Genomic DNA, 20,158 nt, shown 5'->3' on the forward strand with positions numbered 1-20,158 from the left:
AACATCCCCACAGCATGATGCTGCCACCACCATGCTCGACTGTAGGGATGGTGCCTGGTTTCCTCCAAACATGATGCTCAGCTCTACGAAGAGTCCTGGTGGATCTGAATGTCTTCCATTTACAGATGATGGCGGCCACTGTGCTCACTGGGACCTTCAAAGCAACAGAAATGTTTCTGTCCCCTTCCCCAGATTTGTGCCTCCAGACAATCCTGTCTCAGAGATACACAGACAATTCCTTTGACTTCATGCTTGGTTTGTGCTGACTGTCAACTGTGGGACCTTATATGTAGACAGGTGTGTGTCTTTCCAAATCATGTCCAATCAACTGAATTTACCCCAGGTGGACTCCAATTAAGCTGTAGAAACATCTCAAGGATGATCAGTGGAAATAGGAGGCACCTGAGCTCAACTCTGAGCTTCATGGCAAAGACTGAATACTTATATATACGTGATTTCTTTTTCTTTTTAAATAAATTTGCAAAAATCTCAGAAAAATTTTTTTTCACATTGTCATTGTGGTGTATTGTGTGTAGAATTTTGAAGAAAAAAATTAAAATAATTAAATGGAATAAGGCTGTAACATAAAATGTGGAAAAAGTGAAGCGCTGTGAATACTATCTGAATGCACCGTAATTATAAAACCAAAGATGTACAAATATGTCCCCTTTAAGGAATCCCCTTTTTTTGTATGCCTATGTCTTGCTTTCCTGAAATATACCAATTCGGAATGAAAAATAGCAACAAGCACAATTATATTAACACACAATATCCTATATTTGTAAAATCACCAAGGCACTTAACAGTTTCTTAGCAGAAACTGAATTTTAACAATTAAACATTTATGATTGTTGTCAGTTAAAATAATTTCAACAATACATATTCTGCCACCAGGCTGCTGCAGCACAATCACTCTCAGTTGCCTGATACAGGATGTAAAAATAATAGATGGATTTTTTTTTTTTTTTTTAAACCACTATTTATACTGGACATTGTTTGTCTGTGACCAAACTCGACAGGCACACATCATGTCTACCAATGGAAAAGCAACTGTTACAGTTTAGCTTTAATATGCACCCATAAGCACACCCTCAGGAGTATGTGCTGAATCCTTCCTTTCAAACGATAGTTTAGGGTCCTGAAAATAAGACCTCAAACCAGTGTTATTTGGTACCTTCAGTTTTGTGCTTAAGAGGTTTGAAAATGGTCTTACAGACAGTGCAACAGGGAACTTTAGTGTCTTAAGATCACAACACATGCAACCTCAATATGCGTTCACATCATAGCAAAACAACTTCACTCATGCAAGAGCAAATTCTCAGTCTCAGTGGGACCATAATACACTTGTAATTCTGCATGCATCTGAGCATTAGCTAAAGTGCATTAGCTGCTCTCAGTCCAGATTATTAAATGCTGTTTCCTAATGCAACAATTACTCCTGGCCAAATCTGATGCTGAGTTTTTTTTTTTCCGAGCAGTGCCTTGGCACAGTTATGTGCGTCCCGGAGGGAAGCTATGCTGCTAATCTATGCTGCTCAGCATAGATCAGCACAACTTGGGAAAGATTGGATAAACTCATGCCGGCTTTGAACATGTTTCAAGTTTCATAAATTCACAGCCCTATTGCACTCAGCCGACCTCTGGTTCATCTTCCAAGTTAACTCAGCCACTCAGCACGGTGCAGAATTGGTGCAATTCCACAACCAGTTTTCACATCAACACACAAAAAAACTACCCCAAGATATCACGAGTGGAGGACAAAGTGTACACCAACTTTAAATGGTGTTAAATCTAATTGCGCAGAGCCTGCCCTGTGTCATCCTGAACTAAGGACACATGGCGCCATAGTGACAGGATGCCCACAAAGTTAAAGCAGAAAAAAAAAAAAGATTTCTCCAGATTATTGCCAAGCAGTGTGCCTGGTTGAGAGGACTCTGCACCAAACAAAGCCAAGAGAGAGCTGCTTGGGGAAATCAGTCCAAGTATGTTGAATTGTAGTTTGCTCAGTTACGGCACAAAATGGTGCCAAACTTGGGCAGGTGTGAGAGCAGCTGAACAAACTTGGTAGCTACATCTGAAGGCTGCCATTTTATGATGCTGTTAACTGTGATGTGTGAACAATTGTGGGAACGCTAAACTACTAGTTTTTTGAGAATAGTCACTTCCTTGCAACATTTTCTGTGGGCACAATCATCAGTGTCATTCAGGCAAACTTTAAACAAATATGAACATTTAACGTGGTGCACATCATTGTGTAGTAATGTACAAGACTAGTACTACACACGACATACACAATAATGAAGGATGCATTTTACTGCGACATTATAAGCTCATGTCTTAATTGAGACATTTCAGTGCTAAAAGTGGCCAGCAATGTTCCATTTTCAATTCTACGCTGCAGATTCTGTACTTTAGGGGTTTCATGTCTAAGGAGAATTATTCTTGACATTAACTCTCAAAACAACTTCAAATGTAACAAAATTCTCAAACAATCACTGTCTGTGATCCCTGTGGTGACACATGCTGGCCTTGGGCAGCTGTCTTTGTGTAACCGTAGAGTCCCAAAGACAAGGTTTTATAGTTTGCTCCTCTTCCTCTTCCTCTCCATTCTCTTCTTCCTCCACCCTGTCCACCACACAACAGTCCTCCTTTGTCATGTCTTCCGGCTTCTGGTCAGGCAAGGTCCGAGTCCTACTTTTCCAGTTAAATTTTTCCCTACACACATAAAGGGAAGATCCAGCCATTCTTCTTTCATCATCATCTTCATTTTCTTCCTTTTCGTCATCTTCTTCATTCTCCTCCTCCTCACCATCTTCATCCTCGTCATCATGCTCTTCTATGGAGACTGTCAATCCCAATTTACTGTGGTTAGTTAGATGGAACAAGGGGGAGGAGTGTGGCGTTGATGTGCAGGAAGAAATTGCTGCATCATACATTGAAAACGGCAGGTGGAGGTAATGTCCTGCAGCTGCATAGATGCAGCAACATCTCTGAGAACAGTCAGGCCGAAGCTCCCCTTGATCTCCACGGACCATTCGAAAGCGCTTACGGAAAGGTGGCCCCGGTTGGGGCAGTAAACAGATCCGGGAGGGAACTGCCCTGTGGAATCCTTGGTGACCAGGGCTTGTGCTGGATGGCAGGACACAGTTGCTGGTGAATGCTAGGTTGGGTGGGAAGCACCAATCAGCACTCTGGAGCAGGATCTCAGCTCGGAGACGCCGAAGAAGATTGTTAACAAGGACAGAACGTCTGAGAAAGGTCTCAGGGTCATCTATGAATTGCATCTTCTCCAGGGATAGGCGCAGCACATGGGTACGCTCTTCCAAAACGGGTGCAACCTGAAAGGAATTATCCCATTAGACCTACAGAGCACCACTCAAGTAGTTAGAGAGCACAGAGATCAAGTATGAAGAAGACCAAGGCTACTGTTGAGATGAATCATCTTCAAACAACTGGGAGAGGTTATAAAAGGGTCCAAATGAGGACTACAGGTCAGTAATAATGTTGGGGGGTGATACTTATTCATTGAGGGGAATACAGGAGAAGAAGCTGGATGTAGCAGAAACACAAATGCTGAGATGGATGTGTGGAATTACAGTTCGGCACAATAACAAATGAGAAAACCGGGGGACCAACAAAAGTTGGAAAACTCTAAGAAAGTACATGAAAGTAGGTTGAGCAGGTCAAAGAATGTTGACAGTGGAACTATGGGAAAAAGAAAGAAGCATAGACAATGGACAACCTGAAGAACAGGGACTGCAGGGAAGAAGCACATGTATAAATTCTGTAAATAATTAAATGTGCCACAGGCATCACATTAATCTGCCATAAGTCAGTTTACATTACACCATAAAATTATGCATAATTAGGGGCATGATTGATCTGATTGGCACTTCAATATGGGTGTCTGCCATCCAAGTGCCCAGCCACTAGCACGTCGCTAGCTCCTTTCTGAACATTAATTATTACAAATATCTGAGATATGGCTTTGTGTGCAGATAATTGTTCTGAGTCATTCTATGAAGGCTGTGCTTCAGCATTTTCAGTAAATGAAATTTATTTCTTTGGCATGCTAGCACCATTAGTACTAATTTTCAAGAATTGACAGCTCAGTAACATTAGCAACACTGATGGTGCCACTGCCATACTCGCACCTAAGGCACGTGTTATATTGGAGCCACCACCCACAACACAAAATTATGCCATAATCAGGCCATACATATGAAAGAAGGCGCTGGTTCTACAAGTAAATACCTAAATGCCGCCAAAAGCTCCACATTTGACATCAAATTAGCATTTTACAAGTAATTCCATTGGTGTTTGGAATCTTCTGGAATGTTTTGTAATTTTTAAAGTGGCATTAAAATTATAGTCAAAGGTATCACAAACAACATGCGGGTCATCATCAAGTCCCAAGGTTCTTGAGAGTTTCAACCAAGGTGTATGCAAACTTATGCATGACTGTGGATTGCGAGTGTCAATTCTTACAGTCTGACAGTAACTCCTGATACTGAAGCGAGGGTCATCGTCATCATCGACAAACTTCCTCTTGAAGTACGCAATCCGTGACAGCGAAACATTATCAGGAACTCGTATACAGTGTGGTTCTGCACAGATGGAAAAAAGACACTGCAAATCAACAATTCCTGAACAGGGATGGGTATTGATAAGTTTTTATCTATATCGATGCAATTATCGATTCCGCTTATCGATCCGATTCCTATCAAATCCCTTATCAATACCCCTTGTGAATTTTCTGTGTACTAAAAGTAGGCTTTACAGGTTTTCTATGTCAACAACATTTTAAATTGGTCACTGGATCCTTGATCTCTGGACATAAATAAAAATAAATAAAATCTGTAGTTTTTGTCAAAAGCATTTCCTTTCAGACATTTTGGCATGAATGTCACTCCATACCCTCAGCCGGCTGCTGCACGACAGCGCAGGACGTTTCGTTTTTGGAGGAAAAAACATTTTGATTGATTGGAGTTTGTTTGTATTACAATGTTTGGAAAGATGTGTCATTTGATTGAAACAGCGTTTCGCTTTAAATTTATTCATTCTGACTGGACTCTCGTTCTAACTTGACTCGGCAGAGAGCCGCGCAGCGTTTGGAGCTGTGTGAACAAAACGGAGGAGTGACTCACGGTTGACATATTCAGGGATGAAAGTGGTGAAAAACAAAAAAAAAGCTGAAACCCAAAATTACTCCCAACATCACCCACAGGAAAATGTTTGAATTCTAGAAGCTCTGAAATGCAATCTGGGACTGTTCCATACAATAAACTGGAGTGAGTGCAGCATCCATTTAGTGAGAAAAAAAAACAACTTTCCTTATTCAAATTCATTCCAGTAGTATTCTGCTCTTAGTAGGATGCAGCAGTTTTCTAGCTTGGCAGATAGTTCTGGAGGAAATCACTGAAGAAATTAATACATTGAAAATATGGTTTGACTGAAACAAACTGTCATTAAACTTAATAAAACAGGGATGAAGTGGAGGTGTAAGTGTCACTAGGTGTTCACAGGAAACATTTATTTCTATATGTATTTATTTATTTTCATTGTTAGTTGGTTTTATTTTTCTGTTGTGTTTTGTTGCATCAGGTTCTTTTTGTCTCTTTCTCTAAAATTGTATTGTAACATTATTAGTCTATTATTATTGACTATTACTGTCTATTATGTAGACTATTAGTTGTTGCTGTTATTATCAATATATGAATAAAAAAAAAAATAAAAAAAATACAATTTGACTCTTTTATGACAGCGAAGGCTGAGCCATTAATTATACAGAAAACAAATCAACACAAACATGCTGATGCGAACAGCTTAATGCTAACTTTAACATTGAAAACGCTGTAGACATGCTAACGCATTAGCATCGGTCCCATTTTTAAGTTATAAAATACATCTATCAACTGTTTCAGAAGACCATAACAGGTCGGTTTAACATAAAAAATATTAAATATTACGCACAGACATATGGTCTTCAGGGTTTTAGCAGGTAAAAATTAGGATAAGGCAAATCCATGCAAATCATTGCTTCGATTGGTTCAAGGTTCAAAGCAAAGCTGCGCTGCAGAAAAGTTGATTACAGACCCACTGCAGGTCTGTAATCAATGTAGAGAAATTATCATTTTCCTGACAAACACCCCCAAAAACAACAGCCACTCTGAAGGACCAATAAGGGAATCGTTAAGGAAAAAGCTTATTGATGTCGGTGGATCGAATCATTTCTTAACGATATCCGAAAGGAACCGGTTCTTGATACCCATCCCTATTCCTGAATGTGTTTCACAATAAAAGCCACAAAGTGGCCTTTACTCTCAAACTGCTAACGCTGGAATTAGCTCACTACCAAACCCACATCTGAAAATTTGACGTTGTCCAGCTACTCGAGTTGTAGAGAAAATGGCAAGAGCCAGGATATGGTCCAAAATACCCCAAACTATTCGAGTAACTAATCTGATTTTTTTTTTTTTGAGTAATGTTGGGGATTTTCCTGCCCCCATTAGTTTAATGTGGGGAGCGAACTGAGAAGATTCAAAGACTGACAGGAAACGGACTTCAAATTCAGTTGTCATATTAAAGATGATGCCTTCACTGAACAAAGAGTTGCTATGACAGCTTGCAAGCCGTTGTTGGGCAGTGTGACCCATAACGCCGACAGTGTGTCTCATGACCATGTTCTTGGCCTAGCTTCATATCTCCTCTGGAAGGCCATAATGCGTACTGTTCTTTTGCTTACCACACTACACAGACAAAACAGTTTTACTTTTAGACATACCGTTTCAGATAATACAGTGCGAGCAGTCACCGCATATGAATGTCAAACGCAACACCTTTCACCCAATCACATAGATCCACTGATTTCAATTCAATTTCGATTTAATCAGCTTATAATGCGCCAAATCACAACAAAAGCCGTCTCAAGGCACCTCACACACAACAGTTCAACATCAAAATTTAAATAAATAAATCAAGTACATAATTATAAACAGAAGTAAAAGAATAAAACAGAAAAAAAAAATTAAAACTTCATAAGAAAGAGAATAAAAATAGGTTTTAAGTCTTGACTTAAAAAATGTCCACGGACTCCGACTGCTTCACGGTCGCAGGAAGACCGTTCCACAGAGCGGGTGCATGATTAAAAAAAAAAACCTCTGACCTGCTGACTTGTTCTTCACCCTGGGAACACAGAGAAGTCCCACATCCTGTGGCCGCAAAGCCTGGGCCGAGACGTAGGGTTAAACCGGATTGGCCAGATAAGACGGCACCAGTACATGAACAACCTTATAAATCAATAATAAAACCTTGAAATCTGCTCTCACAGAGACAGGGAGCCAGTGTAAAGATGCCAAAATGGGTGTGATATGTTCTGTTCAAACCTTCTGCTTCTTGTCAAAAGTCTGTCAGCAGTGTTCTGAACCAGCTCAAGACCCTAATGCTGGACTGCGGTAACCCTGAAAATAGGACATTACAATAATCTAGTCTAGAAGAAACAAAAGCATGAATCAGGGTCTCAGCATCAGCTATAGACAGGATGGGCTGGATCCTCGCTATATATCGCAGATGGAAAAAAGCAGTCCTAATAACAACCCTGATGTGGAGGTCAAAGGACAATGTGGGATCAAAAATCACCCAAAGGTTCCTAACTTTGTCCGTGTGATGCACAACCCCAATTCCAATGACGTTGGGACGTTGTGTAAAATGTAAATTAAAACAGAATACAGCTTTGCAGGTGGAATTCTTTCCCATTCTTGCTTGATGTACGACTTCAGTTGTTCAACAGTCCGGGGTCTCCGTTGTCGTATTTTGCGCTTCATAATGCGCCACACATTTTCAATGGGCGACAGGTCTGGACTGCAGGTAGGCCAGTCTAGTACCCGCGCTCTTTTACTATGAAGCCACGCTGTTGTAACACGTGCAACATGTGGCTTGGCATTGTCTTGCTGAAATAAGCAGGGGCGTCCCTGAAAAAGACGTTGTTTGGATGGCAGCATGTGTTGCTCCAAAACCTGGATGTAGCTTTCAGAATTGATGGTGCCATCACAGATGTGTAAATTGTCCATGCCATGGGCACTAACACACCCCCATACCATCACAGATGCTGGCTTTTGAACTTTGCGCTGGTAACAATCTGGATGATCTTTTTCCTCTTTTGTCCAGAGGACACGACGTCCATGATTTCCAAAAACAATTTGAAATGTGGACTCATCAGACCACAGCACACTTTTCCACTTTGCGTCTGTCCATTTCAAATGAGCTCGGGCCCAGAGAAGGCGGCGGCGTTTCTGGATGTTGTTGATGTATGGCTTTCACTTTGCATGGTAGAGTTTTAACTTGCATTTGTAGATGTAGTGACAAACTGTGTTAACTGACAATGGTTTTCTGAAGTGTTCCTGAGCCCATGCGGTAAAATTCTTTACCCAATGACATCAGTTTTTAATGCAGTGCCGCCTGAGGGATCAAAGGTCACGGGCATTCAATGTTGGTTTTCGGCCTTGCTGCTTACGTGTAGAAAGTTCTCCAGATTTTCTGAATCTTCTTATTATATTATGGACTGTAGATGATGGAATCCCTAAATTCCTTGCAACTGAACATTGAGAAACATTGTTCTTAAACTGTTGGATTATTTTTTTCATGCAGTTGTTCACAAAGTGGTGATCCTCACCCCATCTTTGCTTGTGAATGCCTGAGACTTTTGGGGATGCTCCTTTTATACCCAAACATGACACTCACAATTAGTGTCCTCAGTTCCCAAACGCTTATTGAATGTTGTTAGAAGGAAAGGTGATGTAACACAGTGGTAAACACTGTCCCAGCTTTTTTGAAACGTGTTGCAGGCATCCATTTCAAAATGAGCAAATATTTGCACAAAAACAATAAATATCAGTTTGAACATTAAATATCTTGTCTTTGTGGTGTATTCAATTGAATATAGGTTGAAGAGGATTTGTAAATCATTGTATTCTATTTTTATTTGCATTTCACACAATGTGCCACCTTCATTGGAATTGGGGTTGTATGACACACGAACCCAGGCTGAGCACCAGCTGGTCAAATGGATCCAGATGTCTCGCTGGACCAAGAGCCATCATTTCAGTCTTATCAGAGTTTAAAAGTAGGAGGTTTCTAGACAGTAGGAAGTTACTGTTCCACCTGGGTCGGCCCAGGACAGGCTTAAGGGCAGCTATAGCAAGGAAGTCGGGGAGCTTGGCCTCAGTGATGCATGAGACGTCTGTTGTCAAGCTCCCAGCGCTGTAAATGGTGACTCTCTTGTTCAGTGTGGGCATCTTTTAATACAGCATCTGGTTTTTAAGTCCATCTCCTGTCAATCTTTGAGTCTTTTGAGTTAATTCCCCACAACTTAAACATTCTGACCTTACACTGCCCTCCCACAGTGCTCTACCTACGTCTTCCAGCTGCTCTCAACCCACACCGAGCTAGGCGGGCCGTTGCCCTGTGGGTGGATCAGTAGAGCTATGTGATTGGTTGAAGTGTTGTATTTGACATTTATTTGCGGGTGACCTGCTCATGTTGTTTATCTGAAACGGTATGTGTAAAAGCAAAACTGTGTTCTGTCTGTGTGGCGTGATAAGTCAAAAGGCAATGCATCATGGCATCCGCCGCCCCAGAGGAGATATGAAGTTATCAAATAGACCAAGGACAGGGACATGAGACATACTGTTCAACAGTAACTTGGGGTTAAATTGAGTTTGAAGGAACAAGCAAAAAAAGGGAGTGTGCTTTTTTGTTTTTACTTTGTGTAAACTGCAATTCAGAGGTGTGTGGTGGGTCGGAGCTGGACAGGCAGATCTTAGTGCAGTGCTCCAGTTCCCATATGGTCTGATAGGCAGAGAGCGGAGGGTCTCCCTCTGGGTCCAAGAATGGATTCATGGACAAAACAAGGGTCATCTCTTGCGCTGATTCAGATCTGCAAACCAAGAAAAACAAAGTCCAAACAATCACCTGAAAGGCAAGGTTGGTCCATCACTGCTTCAGTCACAATTTTATCATCAAACCTCCAAAAGGTTGATAAAGTTAGCTGAGTTATATAAGTTAAATGATTACCTGTGACAAGGTGTTTGTATCATCACTCAGATTGGTTTGGTGGTTGGCAGGATTACACAAAAATTAGCCAGTATTTATTGCACTGGCTGGAAAAGAAGCATGGACCTTTGTGTCCCTATGGTGAATAAAAAGTCTGCAGGCCACAGAGCCTTCTCTTATCATGCACCTATGGAATGATCTCCCTGCTTCAATAAAACAGTCACTGTGTGGAGACTTCCAAGTCTAGATTTAGGATGCCTCTATACTCCCTTTCATATGGTTAGCATACTGGCATAGTATGTTACTATGCTTCTTGTCCCTTTAAAGTCATTTTATTTGCAGTAGAACAGGTCTCGGCCTCAACTTTATCTAAATTCTGGGTCTGTTAGTGAAGCTTAGGGTTAGCGGCCACAATCACCTTAGTAATTTCTCTGTTTTCCTGTCGACTTACTGCTGATGAATTAAATCTTGGGTGTAGTTTTTTCCAGCTGACTGATTCTGCTCTTTTTCTCTCTGTACAAGGTAGGGGTGATGTCACAAAGGATTGCAGTAATGACAGATCCCAACCGCAAGGAGCCGGACTGATTGTGAGAAACAAGGCCTGAAGCAGGTGCTGCATGCTGCTGTCACGAGAACAGGCCCACTCACGGCATGAGGAATGCTGGATGATCCCTGCCTGTGGTGCCAAAGCCTGAGTGGATTTCTAATCTTTTTTTTATATTATTATGTTGTTTGATTTCCTGTTTTCTGTTTCTTCAGCTTTGTAGAATTTTGCAAATCCTTGCAATTGTTAGAATGGCCTAAGCAGTGGGCCACCCCTTTCTGTCTGGTCTGCTTGAGGTTTCTTCTTCAATATCAACAGAAGGTTTTTTCTTTACCACTGTCAACTGTGTGCTTGCTCTAGGGGTTGGTAAGGTTAGACCTTGTGTGAAGCGTCATGAGGTATGAATGAAATTAACTGAGAACTGAAATGAAATCGAAACCAAGATCCAAAGTCAGGATCCTGTTTTGTGTCCCTGTACTCTGTATTTGGTACTGTGCAGACCAGAGTGTCATCACCTCCATTGAGCAAGCAGTATTTTTACACAGGTTTATCAGTCCACCTTCAGTTTGTTCTCTCTCCTTGTACACTTTGGCTCCTAGTGCAGCATTCTAAGTAACTGCTTGTTCTGACGTATTCCATCAACTAACATTTTTGTCCTGTATATATAGAACCTCTGTGCACACTGCCACTCCACTGGCAACTATCTGGACCCACCTGGCCTCCAAGAACTTCCAGTGCTTTCAACTCCATGCCACAGCCAAGACCACTCTCTGCCATTGCAAATTCAGCAATCTTCATTAAAATAAACCACTGTTGGTTTTATTCTCCACCTTTCACATTTGCATCCTAATCTAGGTTTTGCCTACTTTAAGAAATCCAAGGTTAGCAATTAGGATTATCAGTCAGTGTTAAGGTTCAAAGATTAGTGATCAGGATGAAAAATGAATGGTCACAATCAAAGCTCAGCAATCAGGCACAACGGTCAGGGTTCAGGAGCCCAAGATTCTCTATCCGCATATTTTCTTAAGTCCAGATGCAGTTAGTAATCCACATCTGGTGGACAGAAATATGTTAGGTGAGGGGTGGTCCACTGGAGTAGACTAAGTATTGGAATTTCGTTTGGGCCTTGTCCTAAATTAAAGCAGGCCCTGGGTAGCCCATTCAATTGATTGGTGGCTGTCTTAGATTTCCATCTGCAGTGTGGCCTTGTCAGTGTTTTGTCAGTTTCTCTTTTGATTTTGGTGGTACCCCTTAAAATTGTCATGGGGCAGAAATTCCCTGTTACAAGATTAGTAATTTTATACATTTTTATTGGTATGAATCTTCTGAGATTCATATTAGCGTGGTTATATACATACAAGGGAAAGAAGACATCAGCAGTCAGACGTCTTTGTCAGAGTCTCCTCCACTTAGTGGGGTGAACAGATGCCATCACCCACAACCACTCCTGACAGACTAAAACGAGGCAACACCATGTCAGCCTCACTCCTGTTGGGTGGCTGATTAAAACGCCTGCTTCAATAAGCTTCCCGCATCGCTTAGATGAACAGTTTTATTTCAACCATTGGCTTTTAACAGACTAATCCAACACATGTAGCTTGAGGAACACCACCGCCTGATGTTGTATAGCTATCGGGACCAACAGTATGATAAACTGAATCTAAGCTTATATTTACATAAGGTTATATTTTTAATCATTTAGCTGACATGCAAAGCCACTTATGACGTGAGCAGCAGAAGAACCATTAATTCCTTGTTCGGTACCATTCAAGCAACCACATATAACCCAGTGAGCACAAAACATAATTTCAACATTGATTTTTGGTTGAAAACAGGTTGATATCCATCTGAACGTATTTTCACTCACTTTTAAACCAATAAAAATATGGCTACATTATGAATGTCACAAAATGCAAATATCTTTCATCAAATGGGTGATTCATACAGTTGAAGGTTTAAACTGAGGTGATACGGATTATTGTGGTGAAATTTCTCCAAATTCCTTTTTCACTGGTCATTCAAATCTGGTTTACAAAACTACATGTTTTCAACGCATTTAATGTTTGACATAAAACACCATAAATACAGAGCTGTGTCAACTGCGTGCTTTCAAAAGGAAGTGTCTAGAAGACAATAATGTGAACAGATTCAGGGATTATTTTTAAATAAAAAATTACGCTTATGGTTATGATGCTAATGCATTGGTGGGCACAGATAACCAAAAAATTAACTTCGATAACAGATAATCAGATAACTGAAAAGTTATCTCTGATAAAGATAAACCGATGAACCACCCAAAAATGTATCGGAAGTTACAGATAACCAATAAATTCCACTATTGTCTCTGGTACATTTGCAACTGCTAACAAACTGAATTTGAGTTTAAACACCATGATCACTTTCGGAAGGATAAAATGCGACAAAAGACCCAATGAGTCAGTACTTCTATGTTTGAACATGCTGCCACCTTCTGGAAGCTACACGGCTACGGCACTGAGGTGCCCTGAGAGCAGCCACAAAGCCAGCTCTCTACCAATCACAATGCTCCGGTCAGGCGGAGGTCTTGAAAAATAAAGTCATACTGACGTATGGTTTTGTGTGAATACTGATAGAATAACTCCAGTAATGTCAATTCTGTCATTTGTACAAAGTTAAAATATAACATATATCTTTTAATGTTGAATAATGCACTAATTCTGAGGTTTTGTAACAAACACAGACAGATCGCAAAAGTAAAAGTGGGTAAAAGTGCCTCTGCTAAACACTGATTGGTTCAGTCATTCATTATGTAAACCAACACTTTAATGTGACGTGTGTCGTGTGTTGGTGTTTACAGATAAATGTGCTTTTTAAAAATATTACATTTTTTATTTGTAAAAACAGGCATTTTTATGGAGCCCTGGAAGTGTCATCGCAAAATGTTTTGCATGTGGAGAGAATGTGCGCACGTTTTATGTTGTAAAACGTGCACTCAATATTGTGTTGACACATAAATGTTGGCTTTACACTGTGCAAGTTTTGGTCCTTTTTCAGATGATTTTTCATTCGTGTGAGAAATTTCAGGTTAATCACACATCCTGCATCGTGTAGTGTACATGGAGTAACAAGCTGCATTCAACATCTCACGATCACCTCCTGATTGCCAATCGTATGGTCGAATGAAAATCAAACCTGTTTGATATTATTCTGGTCGGCAGTGTATCCTGAGTGAGTGTATCCTGCGCCTGAAGAGCTACAAGAGCTACATCCAACCGCTCGCACTGTGCCTGTGCAAACACCGCAGAGCTGTCTTGTAATGTTTTTTGCTGTTGTTGTTGTTTTGTTTTTAAACTTAATTTGTAAAAAAAAAAAAAAAAATTAGCACATTACTTTAAAACTAAAACATATATCTGATGTTTTCACTTTATAAAACTTCAGGCATGACAGTAATTTTAAATAACTTGTCCAAAATTAGTTTGGTTAAAATTTAAACCATAAGTTAAAAATGTATGCCTCTGGATGACTTGGGTGATATTGCCAGCATATCAGCATGATATTAAAGAAAATGACTTTTTTTGTGACCAGTTCTTCTTTGTCTGCAGAGGGTAGAGTGGTTTCTCCTGAAACTAGCTGACTTTTGTTTGCAGAGAACAGAACTATACATCTCTTAGGAAACTTTCAAGAGGTAGGTCTCAACTGATTTTAAATTTTAAAAATGTTTGCTGTTGTTCAGCTTGGTTTACTACCTTAACGGTCTAAAAGTTATCGGACGACAATTCATCGGAAGATAATTAGTCTGATAATGGTTTTTAAAGTTATCTAAAAAGATAATCCGATAATGAAAACATTATCTTCGCTAATTATGTTATCGGATTATCGGAAATGTGCCCACCACTGTGCTAATGCACGAACACAGAGTTGTTCATATTTTTGGTTGGTGTGCTCGCTGCACAGTGGTTGTGGGAGCCCAGTTTGGCGCTGCAATGTGGATGACTCAGAGAAATGTGAGACTTTTATGACTGTCTCTCAACACAACAAACCATAAATGTGTGCTGTTGCTTTTATTTTATGCCGTTCATGGTGGGAGCACCTGCTAAACTAAGGCTATCATGCTAATGTTAACTGAGCATAAATTATTAATCAAAAATGCCCTAAAACTACAACCCCTGGCAAAAATGATGGAATCACCGGCCTCGGAGGATGTTCATTCAGTTGTTTAATTTTGTAGAAAAAAAGCAGATCACAGACATGACACAAAACTAAAGTCATTTCAAATGGCAACTATCTGGCTTTAAGAAACACTATAAGAAATCAGGAAAAAAAATTGTGGCAGTCAGTAACGGTTACTTTTTTAGACCAAGCAGAGGGAAAAAAAAAATATGGACTCACTCAATTCTGAGGAATAAATTATGGAATCACCCTGTAAATTTTCATCCCCAAAACTAACACCTGCATCAAATCAGATCTGCTCGTTAGTCTGCATCTAAAAAGGAGTGATCACACCTTGGAGAGCTGTTGCACCAAGTGGACTGACATGAATCATGGCTCTAACATGAGAGATGTCAATTGAAACAAAGGAGAGGATTATCAAACTCTTAAAAGAGGGTAAATCATCATGCAATGTTGCAAAAGATGTTGGTTGTTCACAGTCAGCTGTGTCTAAACTCTGGACCAAATACAACATGGGAAGGTTGTTAAAGGCAAACATACTGGTAGACCAAGGAAGACATCAAAGCGTCAAGACAGAAAACGTAAAGCAATATGTCTCAAAAATCGAAAATGCACAACAAAACAAATGAGGAACGAATGGGAGGAAACTGGAGTCAATGTCTGTGACCGAACTGTAAGAAACCGCCTAAAGGAAATGGGATTTACATACAGAAAAGCTAAACGAAAGCCATCATTAACACCTAAACAGAAAAAACAAGGTTACAATGGGCTAAGGAAAAGCAATCGTGGACTGTGGATGACTGGATGAAAGTCATATTCAGTGATGAATCTCGAATCTGCATTGGGCAAGGTGATGATGCTGGAACTTTTGTTTGGTGCCGTTCCAATGAGATTTATAAAGATGACTGCCTGAAGAGAACATGTAAATTTCCACAGTCATTGATGATATGGGGCTGCATGTCAGGTAAAGGCACTGGGGAGATGGCTGTCATTACATCATCAATAAATGCACAAGTTTATGTTGATATTTTGGACACTTTTCTTATCCCATCAATTGGAAGGATGTTTGGGGATGATGAAATCATTTCTCAAGATGATAACGCATCTTGCCATAGAGCAAAAACTGTGAAAACATTCCTTGCAAAAAGACACATAGGGTCAATGTCACGGCCTGCAAATAGTCTGGATCTTAATCCAATTGAAAATCTTTGGTGGAAGTTGAAGAAAATGGTCCATGACAAGGCTCCAACCTGCAAAGCTGATCTGGCAACAGCAATCAGAGAAAGTTGGAGCCAGATTGATGAAGAGTAGTTTGTCACTCATTAAGTCCATGCCTCAGAGACTGCAAGCTGTTATAAAAGCCAGAGGTGGTGCAACAAAATACTAGTGATGTGTTGGAGCGTTCTTTTGTTTTTCATGATTCCATAATTTTTTCCTCAGAATTGAGTGATTCCATATTTTTTTCCCTCTGCTTGGTCTAAAAAAGTAACTGTTACTGACTGCCACAATTATTTTTCCTGATTTCTTATAGTGTTTCTTAAAGCCAGAAAGTTGCCATTTGAAATCACTTTAATTTTGTGTCATGTCTGTGATCTGCTTTTTTTCTACAAAATTAAACAACTGAATGAACATCCTCTGAGGCCGGTGATTCCATAATTTTTGCCAGGGGTTGTATTTTCACCACACATTTGTGTGCATTGTTTGGCGGCTAGTGAAACTGGCATTAAAACTAGCTATTTGTGTAAAAATGCCATTTTTAGGCCATTTCACCCCACAAATACAAGAAGGTCATGAGGAAGCTAACTGATGTGCTAACATCGTCATAATGCAGAAACTCTCTGATTAAATGTGCTGTATTTTTGCCCGAGGCCATCAAATATGGCCATTGGGTATTGTGAAGACTCTCCGTCCGTCCGTCTGTCTGTGCTCAGCAAAAATCTAGCAAAAATGGTGGCTGTACGAACTCTTTCCTGAAATTCAGGATCTGGACAATATTTTTTCTGAGGAAAGACTTCCCAGCTGGGTTAAGCACCCTGAGGAACACCTGCTGTCTGAACACCTGCGTGCTGATTAAGGATGGGTATTGATAAGATTTTATTGATATTGATGCCATCATTGATTCTGCTTATTGATCCAATTCCTTATCGATTCCCTTATTGATACATCTTATGAATTTTGTACTAAAAGTAGGCTTTACAGGTTTTCTATTTATTTCATTGAGTCTTAAAGTAAATAACTATGAAATTGGTCACTGTATCCTTGATCTCTGGACAAATAAAAATAAACAAAACGGTGTTTCTCTTTGAAGTTATTAATTCCAACTGGATTCTATCATTCTAACTTGACTCGGCAGAGAGCCGCGCAGTGTTTGGAGCTGCGTGAACAGAACAGAGGAAGATTCTCGTTTCTTTCTCGCAACAAGACAGGAGTCCCAGTTAGTAACTTTAATCTGCACAAAAGTGACTCACGATTGACATATTCAGGGATGAAAGTGGTGAAAAACAAAAAAAGCTGAAACCCCAAATTACCCCCAACACCACCCGCACGAAAATATTTGAATTCTAGAAGCTCTGAAATGCAGTCTGGGACTATTCCAGACAAACTGCAGTGAGTGCAGCATCCATTTAGTGAGGTAAAAAACCCAACTTTTCTTATTCAAATTCATTCCAGTAGTATTCTGCTCTTACTAGGATGCAGCAGTTTTCTAGTTTGACAGATAGTTCTGGAGGAAAATCACTGAAGAAATTAACACATTGAAAATATGGTTTGACGGAAACAAACTTTCATTAAACTTAAGACAGGGATGAAATGGAGGTGTAAGAGTCACTAGGTGTTCACAACAACAACATTTATTTCTGTATGTATGTATGTATTTATTTATGTATGTTCATTGTTAGTTGGTTTTATATTTTCTGTTGTGTTTTTATTCAGGTTCTTTTTGTCTCTTTCTCTAAAATTGTATATAATCATTAGATTAGTTATTATTACTATTATTGTTGTGCTTGCTATTATTAATATATAAACAAAAATAAATTAAAAAAATATTACAATTTGTAATACATTTGACTCTTTTACGACAACAAACGCTTGACAGCTTCAACTGCTTAATGCTAATTTTAACAATTGAAAATGCCATAGACATGCTAACGTGTTAGCATCGGTCCCGTTTTTAAGTTATAAAATACATCTATGAACTGTTTTAGAAGACCATAACAGGTCAGTTTAACATAAAAAAGGTAAATAATACTCACAGCCATATGCTCTTTAGGGTTTTAGCGGGGGAAAGCGAAAGAAGAAAATTTATCAACGAAGCAATGATCGAATCACTGCTTCGATTGGTTCAAGGTTCAAAGCAAAGCCGCGCTGCAGAAAAGTTGATTACAGACTCACTGCAGGGTCTGTAATCAGAGAAATTAGAATTTTCCTGACAAACACCCCCCAAAAACAACGGCCACTCTGAAGGACCAATAAGGGAATCGTTAAGTAAAAAGCTTATTGATATTGGTGGATCACATCATTTCTTAACGATACCCGAAAGGAAACGGTTCTCAATACCCATCCCTAGCGCTGATAGCGATTCTGACTAAAGCGACCTTGAAGATGATGACTTATCAGAGGCAGAGCAGTCAGCGCTCCAGAACACGGCTATGCTGCTGTTTAAAATTCAGGACTTATTTTTTGAGTACCAGGACGTCAGAGCAGACAGCAAGTTTTGTCGATAGTCGGTCAGCTCCGACAAACTGAGCCAGATGTTGTGACCGCAATTCCAGAGCTGGTAAACTTAAAGGTGTATTTCAAGCAGGACCAGGTTCCTCTGTACATTGAAGATCCCATCAATTTTTTTAAATCTGACATTTACACCGCCTGTTCAGAAGAACCACATTCTATCACTCTGTCTAATGCAGCAGTCACACTTCCTTGGTGGGCATCAGCACTGAAGCCGACCACACCTACTCAGCCTGAAAGACTGGAATCACATCCGTGCTCAGCACCAAGTCCGGCCTTATCCCAGATGCCTCCAAAGCCCACTCCACGGAAGCCTCGAGTGGCACCAGCATGCCCGCCACAGGCCCAAGCGGAGTCACTCACCACAGCTGAGACAGCTGTCTCAACCTCTCCGGAGCGTCCTCGTCAAGGTCTAGCATCTGCGTCGGCCCAGTAGATGACCAGTAAGGACATTAGCTGTGGGACGGTTAGTGGTTTTTCATTTCATGTGTAGGTTATGTTGTCCTGTTTTTTGCTCTCAGCATCTGGTTCATGTAGAAACCTGTTTGAGGGTGGTTTCCTCTAAAGTTTCACAAGGAATTAATGATGACCTTGTGTCTGATAATATGTTACAGATGAGATTTGTTTTTCATGTCCTCTCTGGGGTATGCCAGTATGGCTAGCATACTGGCATAGTATGGAACCGTGCTTCCTATCCTTTTAAATCTATACTGTAATAGCCACGTGTCCTCTGTGTGTGTGTATATGGCCTTGATCACGCAAAAACCAGGGAGAACTGACATTTGCCATTTGGTATGGTTAAGTATTGTGGGTCAAGGATGAACGCCACACACATTGAAAGTTGATAGGACAAATATTTTTGGAGAAATGAGCAATTGTAGCTAACCAATAAACAATGGATGTTGTGCTGCAATGTACCATGGGAGCTTTAGGTTTTAAATGTTATTGTGGTTCATGTTATTTTAACAGTGTTGTTAGTGTTATTGATTTATTGAGATTTGTAGTTTGTAGGTTTAGCCACTTTAGTTATGTTGCTGACACCATGAGTGAAACATGTACTGTATTGTGTTTGATCTCGATCCTGTTTGTGTCAACAGCTGTGCGTGCGTGCATGTGCGTACGTGTGTGCAACTTCAATCAGGGACAAACAGATCACAGCTGACATTTGCTGTTTGGCATGTTTATGTATTTTGGGTCAAGGATGAACGGCGGCAAAACGGAACACTGATAGCACTAATATTTTTGAAGAAGCTATGAATATTAGCTCACATAGCTAATTACATTTTGAACTTGTGCCTTTCCAGCAGGAGGCAGTAAATCATCTTTATAAAGGAAAAAAGCAGTTGGTGCAACACAGAAATAAGTGCTGAAAAATTTATTAAGGTGCTGAACAAACAAGAGGGACTAACGTTTCGATGTGAGCATCACATCTTCATCAGAGTGATTTGTGCATTTGGTAAGGATACCCCCTAGACGCCTCCCTAGGGAGGTGTTCCAGGTGCGTCCTTTGGGAGGAGACCCTGGGGAAGACCCAGGACTAAGTGGAGAGATTATATCTCCACACTGGCCTGGGAATACCTCAGGATCCCCCAGTCAGAGGTGGTCAATGTGGCCCGGGAAAGGGAAGTCTGGGGTCCCCCTGCGACCTGATCCCGGGTAAGTGGTTGAAGATGAGTGTGACAATTTCTA

General features: G+C 40.3%; 1 protein-coding gene across 2 annotated transcripts in view; it reads right to left on the reverse strand.

The window, feature by feature from the left end:
* Positions 1 to 517: 517 nt before the first annotated feature.
* Positions 518 to 20,158, reverse strand: part of LOC117500973 (SERTA domain-containing protein 4-like) — a 60,856-nt gene continuing 41,215 nt past the window's right edge. The window contains exons 2-4 of one of the 2 annotated variants that reach the window (XM_034159765.1): positions 9,762 to 9,934; positions 4,489 to 4,607; positions 518 to 3,338 (exon numbers count right to left, since the gene is read on the reverse strand). In XM_034159765.1, the coding sequence (XP_034015656.1) occupies positions 2,493 to 3,338; positions 4,489 to 4,607; positions 9,762 to 9,915 (1,119 nt within the window). In that variant the 5' untranslated portion in view covers positions 9,916 to 9,934 and the 3' untranslated portion in view covers positions 518 to 2,492. Of the gene's footprint in view, positions 3,339 to 4,488; positions 4,608 to 9,761; positions 10,358 to 20,158 lie in introns of those variants that run through there. The other variant, XM_034159766.1, reaches the window with a different exon arrangement.

The sequence above is a fragment of the Thalassophryne amazonica genome, chromosome 19 (assembly GCF_902500255.1).
Source record: "Thalassophryne amazonica chromosome 19, fThaAma1.1, whole genome shotgun sequence".
In the NCBI taxonomy this organism is placed as follows: domain Eukaryota; kingdom Metazoa; phylum Chordata; class Actinopteri; order Batrachoidiformes; family Batrachoididae; genus Thalassophryne; species Thalassophryne amazonica.